Source organism: Ictalurus furcatus, chromosome 6 (assembly GCF_023375685.1).
Source record: "Ictalurus furcatus strain D&B chromosome 6, Billie_1.0, whole genome shotgun sequence".
In the NCBI taxonomy this organism is placed as follows: Eukaryota; Metazoa; Chordata; class Actinopteri; order Siluriformes; family Ictaluridae; genus Ictalurus; species Ictalurus furcatus.
The window spans coordinates 31,676,918-31,690,764 of NC_071260.1; the positions used below are offsets into that span (position 1 = coordinate 31,676,918).

Sequence of the window (13,847 nt, forward strand, 5' to 3'; positions counted from 1 at the left end):
CACAAATTACAGGGGGGTTAAACGGTTGTGGAGACGGTTCTGTTCATAGTAGTCGATCTGGTGAAGAAGTGACAGCTACATGAAAAATGGCAAAAAAAGGATCTTTTGTTTACCTCTCTTCTGCATTTAATGGACATTTGTGAGTGAAAAGTAGAGAGTCTCGCAGCTTTGTACTTCTGGTGTTTGTTAAATGCATGGCATAACCATGTACGCTGATATAATTTAGGACTGCTTCACTACCTCTTGCTTGTTTATGTTTACGGGATGGCCGTACTGTGTGTAATAAATTGAATTTAATAAAGAATAAATAGGGTTGTCAGTAATTTTAAAATTTGTTGTGGGTGTATGGGGTGGGCTGGATGAGTGTGAGACTCCCCGTCTGAAATGATGTCCCAGTCTGGGCCTGTCTTACACTCTAAAAAACACTGGGTTAAAAACAACCCAAATGGGGTTATTTTTAGCCCAACAGCTGGGTGAATATAGGACAGAACACATTTTGGGTTAAACTAACCCATACAGTTGGGATGTTAATTTTAACCCAGTAAACAGGTTGTTTTTCAACCCAAAGGATGGTTTCATTTTTTTTTAAATGTTTTTTTACAAAAATGCTGGGTTCATTTTATTTCAATAAATGGGTTAATATTTTCAGGGTTATTTTTACCCTTTGAAAATGTCAAATATACCACATTATAAACAAATACGTCAACATGGCGTCGCCTCTATTTATACACAAGAAGGTGTTCAGAAATGTATTGTAGAGCTGCTAAAGTGGTGTTTATATACAGACTTTGAAGTAAATGACTCAAATAAGTCGTATATTTAAGCCGAAAACATCAGATTTTGATCAGCCGAGACGTTTAAAACCAAGTAACCGACTTGCGATCCAGTGGGCGTTACAAACAAGTAAACCAAAGCTAACGAAGATAGCGCTGCATTTAGTGTCATGTAACCCTGACTGTTATCGCACATTTTTGCTTTTTGTAGTGTACAGTGATGGTTTTATGGATTAATATATTGATAACCACCTTAAATTTCACCAAATAAATCTATCAGTCTGTCTGTGTGAAAACCTCTACCTCCACCTGAGGCGAATTCAAACATTCTACGCTGAGTTGATTTGACCCAAGGAGCTGGGTTGAGGTGACGGGGTGGAGGAGGGGTGGATTGATTCACCTGTCAGTGAAAATGACCCAGCTACTAACCCGGCGGTTCGGTAACACCAAACTACCCCAAAACTACCCAAGACTGAGAAAATAACCCAATCAAATGATCCAAATTGCTCAACTCAGCGTTTTTATAGAAAAGGGTTTGTGAAGTTTGCAGCAGGTCAGTGTTCAGGGAAGCTGCAACTGCACAAAATGTTGCGTTTTTGCACAGATGGCAGGGTTCATAGGCCAGTAGATCTGGCAGCAGGCGTGTGGCCTTGGCTTCTCCTCGGGAGGGGTCCGCACGGTCACTGACTCGTTCACTGAGTTCATATCAAAAACCCATCTTCTAAAGCCATACTCATATTTATTCTTAGTTAAGTTAAGAGAGATTATTTGTTTTTTAGAAAACGTAAACATGTATAAATGATGTATAATATCTAAAAGACTCATCTGAAATATTAACTCTTTGAAATTTACAGTGCAAATGATGACACAAACGAACATCAAGCCAGAAACCAAGCCTTAATCAAACTGTCCTGGCATGCACAAGACATGCACAGTCATGCATCACCTCTGACGTTCCTTGTAATTGCAGTTTTTTTTAATTCTTTGTTTAGATACTGTATCTAATCAGAAAGAGGTTTTTCACCTTAGAAGACTTTGTAATGTTTTCCATTACATTGGAAAATTTCCAATCCTGCAATCAGTCCATGCTCAAATGGGTTCACGATTATCTGTATTTCTGCTGTTTCATTAATAAAATACTGTGTTCCATTTAAATGCATTTACTGTTTGATTCTGTAGCCCAAATGTATTCTGGGAAAACATTTGCAGAACTGTCTGACTATTATTCTGTAACATGCAGTAACACTGAGGTGAATATATTGAAATATCACAGTAAATCATTAACCTTATTGTAATATTAGTCTCCAAAAGCATTTATCGGAAGCAACAAAGGAACCTTATCTGGATCATTTTTCTACATTTCATTTCTTCCCTAATTTTGTTTCAACAAAATAGCATAGCTTCGATTATTTTAGAGAAGCAGGGTAAGTGCAACATGATCCAACTGGAGCTAAAGCTGTGCAAGGCTAGGTAATACTAACCTACCTAAGAAGCAAATGCTTGCAAGCTAGCCTGCTATTTTAAACAGATAACCTATATAGCTTGCTTTCTTCTCGTTTTTTAAGAAGATATATTTAGCAATTTGTGTAATTTGTGTAATGCATGCTGTAAAGATTAATTACCTTAACTTCCTGTCAATCTGTCAGAGGTCTCTTGAGTCCGATCCCATTTTCATACGTGAAAAAAGTAGATAGACTTAGCAACAGTACGGCTCAGGGATACGACTGATCTAAAGGAATTATGTAAAAGTTCAGCTCAGGTAGTCATACTGTAGATGTAAATGGCATTTTAGCTGGACAAAGACTAAATCACTTTTTGAGTGATAGATATAGTCCTAGATTTAGCCTAATCTAGCATAATAAGGGTTTAAATGAGAGTTTAATGTTGTTTGTCAAAGGCATAGATGTGCTTCATCAGTAAGACCCTTTACTTTTAGAGCACAAACCTTCATCGGGGTTATCTGTGACCCAAAGATCTGACCTTGTCAAGGTATAAATACATAAATATGGACAGACCATATAGATGGGAGCCAAATTCCCATCAGATGTCCCTCTACATCACATTCCAAGGAAAATAAGAATGCAAGAACTGATTTCAGATGAATATACAAGACGTACGCGGTCCAGAATGAGTTTTTCAAACACGGTGGGTCTTTAGAAAAGTGCAGCTCATCATTCCAGCATTTCTTTGCATTTAAACTCTCTGCATGTATATGCTCAGGTTTTGCTCGGCAATAATATGTTCAGAAGAACTTTTTGTTCACACCATACTTACAACCAGCAACCCCTGAAGAACAAAACTACAGCCAGGCTCACGTTCACACTAGTGATCTACAAGAGCGAGTGTTTGCTGTTTGGAAGAGTTGATATCGCAGAAGCAGCTATGACAAAAAATGTTTTTGTTTAATGAAAGTTGCACTGGCAATTGCATCTCTCCCCCTTCATTTTGGGCCCTTAAGCAAGAACCTTAACCCTCTCTGCTCCAGGGGGCGCTGTATCATAGCTTACCCTGCGCTCTGACCCCAACTTCCTAACATGCTGAGATATGTGAAGAAAAGAATTTCATTGTGCTGTAATGTATATGTGACCAATAAAGACTCATTATCATTATGTCTAGTTCTATTTGCAGGATCTTCTCCGTTCATTTATTTATTTTTTTAATCTTAAATTGATCTCAATTTTCTTCCACAATACTTTCACTGATTTAGCAGAATTCTATGCTTCTATGGATCCATTCGATGCTTTGAATATCAATAATCCACATTAGTACAGGTGATTTCGATTTTGTCCTGGATAATTTGCCCTAACTCCACAATCAAGAAAGAAGTCATCTTAAAACACGCCAATCTTAAGATAAGCCATGTTTAAGAACCCTAAATAATTTACTTAATCAATTCAATTCAATTCAATTCAATTTTATTTGTATAGCGCGTTTAATAACGGACATTGTCTCAAAGCAGCATTACAGAAACATATAAACACAGGATAGAGATTTTAAGTGTGTGAATTTATCCCTATTGGTGACGGTGGTGAGGAAAAACTCCCTGAGATGATATGAGGAAGAAACCTTGAGAGGAACCCGACTCAGAAGGGAACCCGTCCTCATCTGGGTCACAACGGATAGTGTGAGAGTAAAAGAAAGCTCATTATGGTTTAATATGAAGTCTGTTTGTTGAACTAGTCCACTGTTCACTGAAGGAGACCTGAGTGTAAAACTGCATGTGGTAATCGCAGTCCCAAGGACATCGCTGCAACCGTAGTCCCAGCAGCCACAGCGAGAACGTCCATGTGGACTTGACGTCCAAATCCATTTAGAACCAAATCGAGTCTTTAGAGAAAAGTGCTCTGGCCAGCATATGGTCTTAGCTATGAGCATATCATTGTTATAACCGGTAATCCATTTTAACTATATACTGTACGCTAATTTAGGTGTATAATCTTGTGCAATTAATTTATTAAACCATGCATTTATTTATTTTTATATTGTGCATTATCATGCCAAATCATCCACCTGGACTCACCACTGGAAATGCTCTGTGCTTGTCCTATTGAACTCAGGCAGGGAAACGCACTGCTGCGAAATGATTAGATGAGACCAGTTGAAAAAAAAAATTCTCATTTGTGAGGAGCTGACCAGTGAGAACTTAGGAGACTGTTTGAGCCTCACAGAGATTTCATTCAAACGTCGACCTTGAGACTAATGATCTGCTCACTTGTCAGATGATTCTGTATATTATTCCTAATGTAAGATGCTTTCGATGTTTTAAATTTAGTAAGCAGCAGTCATAGTAAATCATGGTTTAATCATACTCTACTCCCACAATGTGCACTTAAAGTGCTCTTAAAGTTACCATTCTGCTAGAAAGACTACTGTAGGCGTTGAATCTGTAACAACAGTATTACAGTTGTATTTCTTAACAAGGATCTGTATGAGAATAGACCAAGCTTAAGCCATATAATACATGAAAAAAGCAAAAACGTACAGATGTTGTTAATGTTAAAGACGTCTCAGCAACGCACTGGGGCAAAGGTATCTCCATTACTTTTCAGCTATGTAATATATTTATGGAGTAAGAACAATAAAAATGAAAATAAAATCATTCATGATATAAAATTGAAAAAAACAATGATCAACTCTGAATGCAACGTTATTTTTTTGTCAGCCCCAAGTTATAAATTAAGTAAGTATTTTTGATTTTGCCAAGAAATATCTATGAAATAATAATAGCCTCATGTGCATGTTATGCCAAATGCCACGTTATATGCTACAGAGAGAAAAAATGTTTAATATGATTCGTTAAATTATTACACGGTAAGCATAAAGTTATTAAGGTGAGCATACGAGGAGAAAAATCTGGAAAATCAATCGAATAGAATACCAGAGGAGAGGCCCTGTTTACTCTGTTAATCATTACCAGGGTCAGCAGCCTTTATTTATTTATATATTTATTTGAAAAGATATGCTATGTAACTATCTCAGCATTAAAGAGAGAGAGAGAGAGAGAGATCTTTTGAATGCTCTGAACTATTTGAGTTGGACAATATCATCCGAGATAATTTGTTTTTATTATCGCAATTTATAGATGCAGTTCACAATGATATTGCATACATACAGTATATGTGCACTGTATCACAAAAATCACACAATAATATGATAATAATGATAATAATAATGAAATAATAACTGATTTGAGACTGTTTAGAAAGCACATGTGATATGAATCACAGCAAGACTTTTGTTAAATAACTTTTAAAGCAATCCCGGGACCTAGTTTAACCCGGTCAACATCTCTCATGGGGCATGCCTTACCCCAAATTTCATTATCAGCCAGAAAACAAAGCATGAAAATGTACTTACTTCATTCTAGTCTTGTATCTTGTATCTACATGGATTAAGGCTTTTCTCGGGTTAAACCCAACATTGTAGATATACAATTACTGACTGATGATAAACAGTTTGTCACCCCAATAGGTTAACATTAGCAACTACTGTATGCAACTAACAGGATGGCAGGTGTGCTTGATAATGAGATCAAATAATTGGAAAATTTAATTACTGGCAAATGAGTGTAGTGTATCAAATATCCAGTGATTGATTAGTGTATACAAATTACTCCATGTCATAATATTTTTACTTAAATGACAGGTAGAATGGTGGTGCAGTGGTAGCATCACAGCTCCACAGCACAGCTCCAGAGTACCTCAATTAGATCCTGGGCTCAGGTTCAATCCTGTCTGTGTGGCGTTTGGAGGTGAGTTTTGCATGTTCCCTTTCAAAGGGAACTCCACGATGCGTTTAGCATAACACTATGGGAGCGCCCTCGCGCGCGCGACCGACATCTGAAGCTTGTGTAAAATCATGCCTATTTATAGGCCTGCCATGATGTGGCAATTAAGCCCGTTGTGTGATATAAATATGGCACCTGTGAACCACGCCGTCAGCCTTTTTATCTTCAGCGCATGTCGGTCACAAAAAGATGCTTCATTTCTCCCCTATATTTTCTCAAAATCTCTGAAGTTTTCTATCTCTCTTTTTTTTTTTTTTTAAAAAAAAAAGAAAAAAGAAAGAAAAATGAGCGAGAGAGAATTCAGAAAGTGTGTTATGCCTTGCTCCCGTTTCATCATGGGGGGAGACGGACACGCTTTCTGTGAAAGTGTTTAGGGATGGAGCATGCCACAGCAGCCCTCGAGGGGGCTGACTATGAGCATTGTGAACGTTTTACGATTAGGCAGCTCTGCTCACAACTCGCTCTCTTCTCGTCCGAAAGGAGATGGATTTCAGAGCCTCGTGGATCTGGGCCAGCCGTTGTTGAGGAAGCCAGCCGGCTCAGGTCCTGGGGATCTTGTATGGATCTGGAAGAGGAGCCATAGACGAGTGTGGCTCTATCTCTTGCTCTGTCTTCCGGGTTCGGCTCTCCGTCTGACTTTGCGACTCCTCCTTCCGCTATGGAAAGCCAAAACACCCTCGCTGACTCTCCAGTGAAAATAAATCTCCCTCACACCGCAGAAAACGCCCCTTTTTTCCAGAAGTGCATGATGAGATATCACACTTCTGGAGAAAACCATACACTAACCATGCCCCTGTTGATGGAGCCTCTGTGGGGCAACATCCTCAAACTTCAAGGTTTATGCATGTTGTCAGGCAGCTGAGGCCCATCTGCAGGCTGCACATTCCTTCCTGGGACCTTTCTGTGGTCCTGGAGGGTCTGTCAGGGGCCCCATTTGAGCCCTTAGAGTCAGCCTCTGAGAAGCTTCTGACTCTAAAGGTAGCTCTTCTGCTGGCCCTGACATCTCTCAAGCAAGTAGGAGATCTACATGTTCTCTCTGCTGACTGTTCCTGCCTTGACTTACCCCTGGATTTGCCAAGGCCTTCCTGTATCCTAGACCGGGCTATATTCCTAAGGTGCCTACATCTGCTGCCCAGCCTGTAGTGTTGCAAGCTTTCTGCCCTCCTCCATTCCTCACACCGGAACAAGAGAGATTACACCTGCTGTGTCCAGTAAGGGCTCTCTGTACTTATGTCCGCTGCTCCGGCCAGTGGCGTAAGTCGGAGCAGCTGCTGGTCTGCTTTGACAGCGACAGTAGAGGTGATGCTGTGTCAAAGCAGCGCATCTCTAAATGGATAGTGAAAGCAATGTCTATCGCTTATGAGGAGCGCGGTCTCACTACGCCTCTGGGCATAAAGTCTCATTCCAATAGGACGGTCGGCTCCTCGAAGGCTTTGTCCAAAGGGATATCCTTGCAGGATGTGTGTGCTGCTGCAGGGTGGTCTACACCACACACATTCATTCGATATTACAGCCTGGATAGTCCTTCTGCCCTGGGCTCAAGTGTCTTGCAGTGATCCTTAGGCTTGGGTCTTTTTGAATAGGCCGTACCCTCGGTTTGACGGAGTGGGTATTCTCGTTCCCATGGTGTTATGCTAAATGCAACGTGGAGTGCCCTTTGAAAGGGAACGTCTGGGTGTAACCCTGTTCCCTGAGAAGGGAACGAGATGTTGTGTAGCTTTGTCATACGGGGTAGGCCTGTGAATTGCGTCTTTGCTTCAGATAATAGAGGCTGACGGCACGGTTCACAGGTGCCATATATATATCATGCAATGCGCTTAATTGCCACATCACCTGATCATGGCAGGCCTATAAATAAGCATGATTTTACACAAGCTTCAGATGCCGGTTACGTGCGCGCGAGGGCACCCCATACTATTATGCTAAACACAACATCTCAATCCCTTCTCAGGGAACAGGATTACATGCGTAACCCAGACGTTTTCCACATGTCTATGTGGGTTTTTACTTGGTTCTGTAGTTTCCTCTGGGTTCTCCAGTGAATGTGTGTGTGCGTGCTGCCTTGCTATAAAGGGGTGTCCTATTGAATATGTGTTCCGAACTTGACCCCAGTGTTCCATCACTGAAGTTATATTATTGTTTAAATAACCTAATTTAAAATGCTGTAAAATGTGAAAATCTAAGCAAAGAATACATTCAAATGAATCTAGAAAGTGTATTACTAAGTGTTTAGCAAATTGAGAAATTACTTTATTTTACTGGAACAAACTAGATCTACTCTATTTGGAATTGGCCAAAATCACTCTAATTAGGTTCTTGTAGCACACAACATATTTATATTTTTCAGCATTACTAGCATTGTCTGTGAATCTTTCATCTATGGGCTTAACATGTTAATCATTCAAGTGCAATTGTCTTCACAAAAACACTCGTTCAGGACCCCGTTAAGATGTGAGATCAAGCCGTTAATAAGCTCCACGAAGCTTTGAGTTTCCTTATTTAATTGCCAGACTATATGATTTTGTTTGGCCTGTTAATGATGAAACTGTACTAAAACAAAAACTCCCATTGTTCAAAAACTAAAAATAATATTGTTTATACCTGTATATAACTTGTAAATGGCAGTGTATACTAATAATAACTTATGGAGATGCATTAATTCTTAAATTTGATGTTATGTGTATCTCGTCAGTAACTGAAACCTGCAGTTGCAGAGCAAGTTTGAGAAGAGTCACTAACCCTCATATATGCATATACATTATATCGAAACTCTTTGACCCTCCTTCTATCCAGTGTACCTTGACCAACTTCTGAATGTAGGGTGAACATCAGTCTGGGTGTTCCCACCTACTCTTTGTACAAACTGTGGGCGTTTGTTTGACTGGTGCAAATGGTTGCTCGTCTGACAGCCCTCTCTCACACTGCCTATATAAGGTGGAGGGTAGCGGGTTCTTTGGTACCTCTTCCAGCTTATCTGTGTCAGCAGTGGAACCAGAGGATCCTCTTAACCATGAGGCTACTGATCCAGACCTTCACGATCTGCCTGGCTCTCTCTCTCTGCCTGGCAGCTCCCTCGTGAGTGCTACTTTCTGTACACTTCAGAGCTTCTTTTACTGTTCAACTCATCTATGTGAATTTCTCTTCTTATTTTTGCCAGCCAATTTCTAATTATGCCTGTTATAGTCCCTGAATTAAAAACTGGCAAAAAAAAAAAAAACCCCACAGAGTTTTCAAATGTAACTCTCTTATTAATTATGAAAAACACAACAATATTTTTTAACTTCTCCTTCTTTTCTGATCCTTGGTGTCCAGGCATCATCATGAGGGTGTTAAAGGTGAGTTAATGTCTGAGCAAGTCAGCCACACAGAGAAAGGTTCTGAAACGTATTTGTTAGAAATTCTGTTTACATACAGAATCTAATTGTACAAACACAAAAGCAACAAACAGGCATTGCTGTAAAATATGCTACCAAACTGCTTTAAAATATGCAAGATATTGTTTTATTTATATATAATATTTAATAAGAGACTGTTGTTTGATTCAGGTGAAAAGGTAATTGGGGCTAGTGACCATACGGATGACCATTCTAATGAGCACGCCCATTCCAACCAAAGTCCCAACCAAAAAAACCAAAGTCCCAACCAAAAAAACCAAAGTCCCAACCAAAAAAACCAAAGTCCCAACCAAAAAAACCACGACCACCATGAGAACCAACATTCTGGCAACCGTCACTTTGATCGCTGCCAGGAATTAGTGTTTGATGCTGCAATTGAGAACAAGGAAGGAGTTCAGTACTTCTTTAAAGGTGAGCAAAAAATAATCAAATGTCAGTTCACTCCATTAATATTGGCACCCTTGAAAAATTCTCTTTATTGTTTAACCTTTTGATCTTTTGTTCAAAAACTTTGATGCTCTGCTGTCATAGATATCAACCAATTGCAAATAAAGCACAGGTTTATGAAAAAATATCTTCATTAAATATAGGTGTGCAACAATTATTGGCACCCTTTTAGTCAATACCTTGTGCTACCTCTCGTTGCTAAGATAAAAGCACTGAGTCTTCTCCCATAATGCCTGATGAGGTTGGAGAATACATGGTAAGATATCTGAGAACATTCCTCCATACAGAATCTCTCCAGATCCTTCACATTTCCAGGTCCACCCAGGTGGACTCTTCTCTTTAGTTCACCCCACAGGTTTTCTATGGGGTTCAGCTCAGGGGACTGGGATGGTCATGGCAGGACCTTGATTTTTAAACCACTTTTGTGTTGATTTTGATGTATATTTTGGATCATTGTCCTACTGGAAGATCCAACCACGGCCCATTTGAATCTTTCTGGCAGAGGCAGTCAGGTTTTCATTTAATATCTGTTGATATTTGATAGAGTCCATGATGCCATGTATCCTAACAAAATGTCCAGGTCCTCTGGCAGAAAAACAGCCCAAAACATTAAAGAGCCCCCACCATATTTAACTGTGGGCATGAGGTACTTTTCCATATGGCTACCTCTCTGTGTGCACCAAAACCACCTCTGGTGTTTATTACCAAAAAGCTGTATTTTGGTTTCATCTGACCATAGAACCCGATCCCATTTGAAGTTCCAGTAGTGTCTGGCACACTGAAGACGCTCGAGTTTGTTTTTGGATGAGAGTAGAGGCTTTTTTCTTGAAACCCTTCCAAACAACTTGTGGTGATGTAGGTGTCTTCGGATTGTAGATTGTAGTTTGCAATTAACTTCTGCAATTATAACTCCATATATTGTCAGAGGCAATATTTTTTTGCATACTATACATTTAATATGAATGTTGATATTCAAGGTGTTACATAATGGGGCTTATTACTGGGAACTGAAGAAAAAACACATTTATAATGTCTTCTTATTGCTGTTGTTGTTTTTTTTTGTGGTCAATTGTAAACCAAGAGCAATTGAACTTTGTCGGTCTCTGTAAATTGCTAACCCTTGATCACTGTTACTTGCTGTCAGATAATCATGTGTTTAAGGGGTTCCATGGTGACGGTGAGCTTACAAATAAGACCTTCCCTGAGTTGGATAACCATCTCCTGGGACATGTAGACGCAGCAGTCCGCGTGCCATCTGAGGACAGTCCTGACCACCATGAGCACTTTTATTTCTTCCTGGTACATTAAATTGACTCAATTGCATATTAGTACAGTCAATAGTTATCTCTTATATGTGCAATCTGTGCCTATGGTTTACTTAGTTTCAATATTTAAGCTATTTAACTTAAACGCCTGTGTCTCTTAATGTAGGATGACAAGGTTTTCAGCTATGAAAATCACAAGCTGGAAGAAGGATTTCCAAAAGCCATCTCTGAGGTGTTCCCTGGTATTCCGGACCATTTGGATGCTGCAGTTGAGTGCCACAAGCCTGACTGTCCCAATAACACTGTGGTGTTTTTCAAGGGTATGACATTTAACTGCATTATATAACTATTACAAAAAAGCTTGCTAAATGGATTAGCTGGTTAAATGTTACACTTTAATTGATTTATAATTCATGACCCATTACCTATACTCCTTCTTATACCCCAGGTCATGAAATCTACCACTTTGACATTGACACAAAGGAGGTCCATGAGAAAGAATTCAAAAGCATGCCCAACTGCTCTGCTGCCTTCCGCTATGCGGGACACTATTATTGTTTCCATGGCCACGATTTCTCCAAGTTCGACCCCAATACCGGGGAAGTTCATGGAAAATATCCAAAGGAGGCCCGTGAATACTTCATGAGTTGTCCCCATTATGGTAAGTGAAAAGCATGAGGCTGAAAGAGTCAGTGTCTAAGCAGAAAACATGATTGTATTTCAGGGTTTTTTTGATGGCATGACTAACTGGTTTATTAGGTGACAAGACTGAGGAAGAACACATCGAGAGAGAGCAGTGCAGCCATGTGCACCTGGATGCCATTGCTGAGGATGATGATCATGATCTGTTTGCTTTCAGAGGTTAGTGTGTCCAGTACACAGTAATACTTATAACAAGAGTACAAATCTCAAACTATTTTGTTTTAGCCAGGCTTCAACAGAAACACACTCCAGACAACCGTTCACAAATTCTTATCTCATTGTCATTCACTAGGCCACCACTATCTCAGTAAAATCGATGACAAATATCATGCCGGCACTGTTCAGAGTGGCTTTAAAGGTCTGGAAGATGAACATATCGATGCTGCCTTCGCCCACAAAGAACACATTCACATAATCCAGGTTAGTGCTAAAAAAAATCAAACATTTCCAACATGCTTTCTAACCAACAAGCTTGTAACTGGTGTGAAACAAATAAAAAATGTATGAAATGTAGAATGTAGAAATGTAGAAAATTTATTGATAATTACCTTCTGTTATGTTTTGGTTGCTTGCAGGATAAAAAAGTGTATGTCTACAATATATCACACACACCTGGAGTGGCCCACGCACTCCATGATGGTTTCCCTAAATGTGTGAAGGAAACAGTGGGCCTTGAGGGTCATATAGATGCGGCCTTTATTTGTCCTAAGGAACACATTCTCCATGTCATCCAAGGTTAAAAAAAAAAAGCAACAACAATACAAGCCTAATATCAAATGATTTTGTAGTTTTTCATGTGTCTGATAATTTAGACATAACCCTGCTGTCTTTGTGCGCCTTTATGTGATTTGCAGGTGACAAAATATACGATGTGAACTTGGAAGTCGAACCACATACCCACACAGAGGCACGACCTATCCCATTTAAGCATGTGGATACTGCCTTCTGTGGAGCAGATGGTGTGTCAGTAGTGATTGATGACGATTTCTACCACTATGACAGCCCTGCTACATTCATTACTTCCAAGATCCTGCCTGAGAAGAAGGACGTGGCCAAGGACCTGCTTGGCTGTGACCATCATGTGTGAGGGACAGAAAGAAGATAACACCACCTCTAAAGGAAGACCACCCACCTTCCATCTTCTGAATAATGCAAAAGTTAAAAACGAAACAGGCTGTAGCTGGTGGTCTCACTTTTTCACTCTGGCCTCAAATGTATATTCCTACCTCTCGTCCTTTGTTTAACTAAGCCTGACTTTGATTCCACAAACTCCAAATGAAGCTAGGTCTTTTTTTTGGCCAATGTGCGGTGTGTTATTTTAAATAGCTGTATCCAAACAACAAGGCTATTATGTCTCTGTCAGTGCTGTCTGTAAAGATTGAGAACCACCTGTGTACTTTGTGGCTGATGAATAAACTAAAGTAAACATCAGTTAGTGTCCTGTTTTTTTTTTTTTTAATTATGTTTTATTTTCATTGAATATTTATTCCATTTAGCATGCCAAAAGATTTTGACTTCAGGCTGTATTCAGACTGTAATCAGATGGCAACTTAGCTTCAAAAGATGTCAGTAGATGTGTGGTGAAAGTTCTACATAGGAAGAGTAGTGCTTAAAAAATGCATACTGATGAAGCAGAAAGTAGTTTATGAGTGAAAAACACAGATAATTTCAATACATTAAAAAAAAGACTAATGAGTAATTTGAATAAGCTTCATTTGCAAATGGAAAGTATAGAATATAAAGTGTAATCAATGTGTGTAACTACAAACATTTACTAATGTTTGGATATATTAATAAGGTATAATAACTACAAAGTTTACTAAAGTTTGGATATGTTAATAAGGTATATTAACTACAAAGTTTACTAAAGTTTGGATATGTTAATAAGGTAGAATAATTAAAGATTTACTAATGTTTGGATATGCTAGTAAGGTATAATAACTACAAAGTTTACTAATGTTTGGATATGTTAATAAGG

At 39.2% G+C, this 13,847-nt stretch overlaps 1 protein-coding gene across 1 annotated transcript; it reads left to right on the forward strand.

Moving 5' to 3' along the window:
• Nucleotides 1–9,005: 9,005 nt before the first annotated feature.
• hpxa (hemopexin a) lies at nt 9,006–13,300 on the forward strand. The gene is made up of 10 exons (XM_053627682.1): nt 9,006–9,135; nt 9,373–9,395; nt 9,606–9,866; nt 11,047–11,201; nt 11,334–11,487; nt 11,616–11,828; nt 11,927–12,028; nt 12,162–12,289; nt 12,445–12,604; nt 12,724–13,300. Exons 1-10 carry the CDS (start codon nt 9,071–9,073, stop codon nt 12,954–12,956), a joined length of 1,494 nt encoding a protein of 497 aa, XP_053483657.1. The 5' UTR covers nt 9,006–9,070; the 3' UTR covers nt 12,957–13,300.
• The last annotated feature ends 547 nt before the right edge of the window (nt 13,301–13,847 follow it).

What these genes read in the sequence shown, in the direction of transcription:
- hpxa (XM_053627682.1), top strand. Translation starts at nt 9,071, where the DNA reads ATGAGGCTACTGATCCAGACCTTCACGATCTGCCTGGCTCTCTCTCTC. An exon ending in TGATCTGTTTGCTTTCAGAG is followed by an intron (nt 12,029 to 12,161) that starts GTTAGTGTGTCC and finishes GTCATTCACTAG; the next exon opens with GCCACCACTATCTCAGTAAA. An exon ending in AACACATTCACATAATCCAG is followed by an intron (nt 12,290 to 12,444) that starts GTTAGTGCTAAA and finishes GGTTGCTTGCAG; the next exon opens with GATAAAAAAGTGTATGTCTA.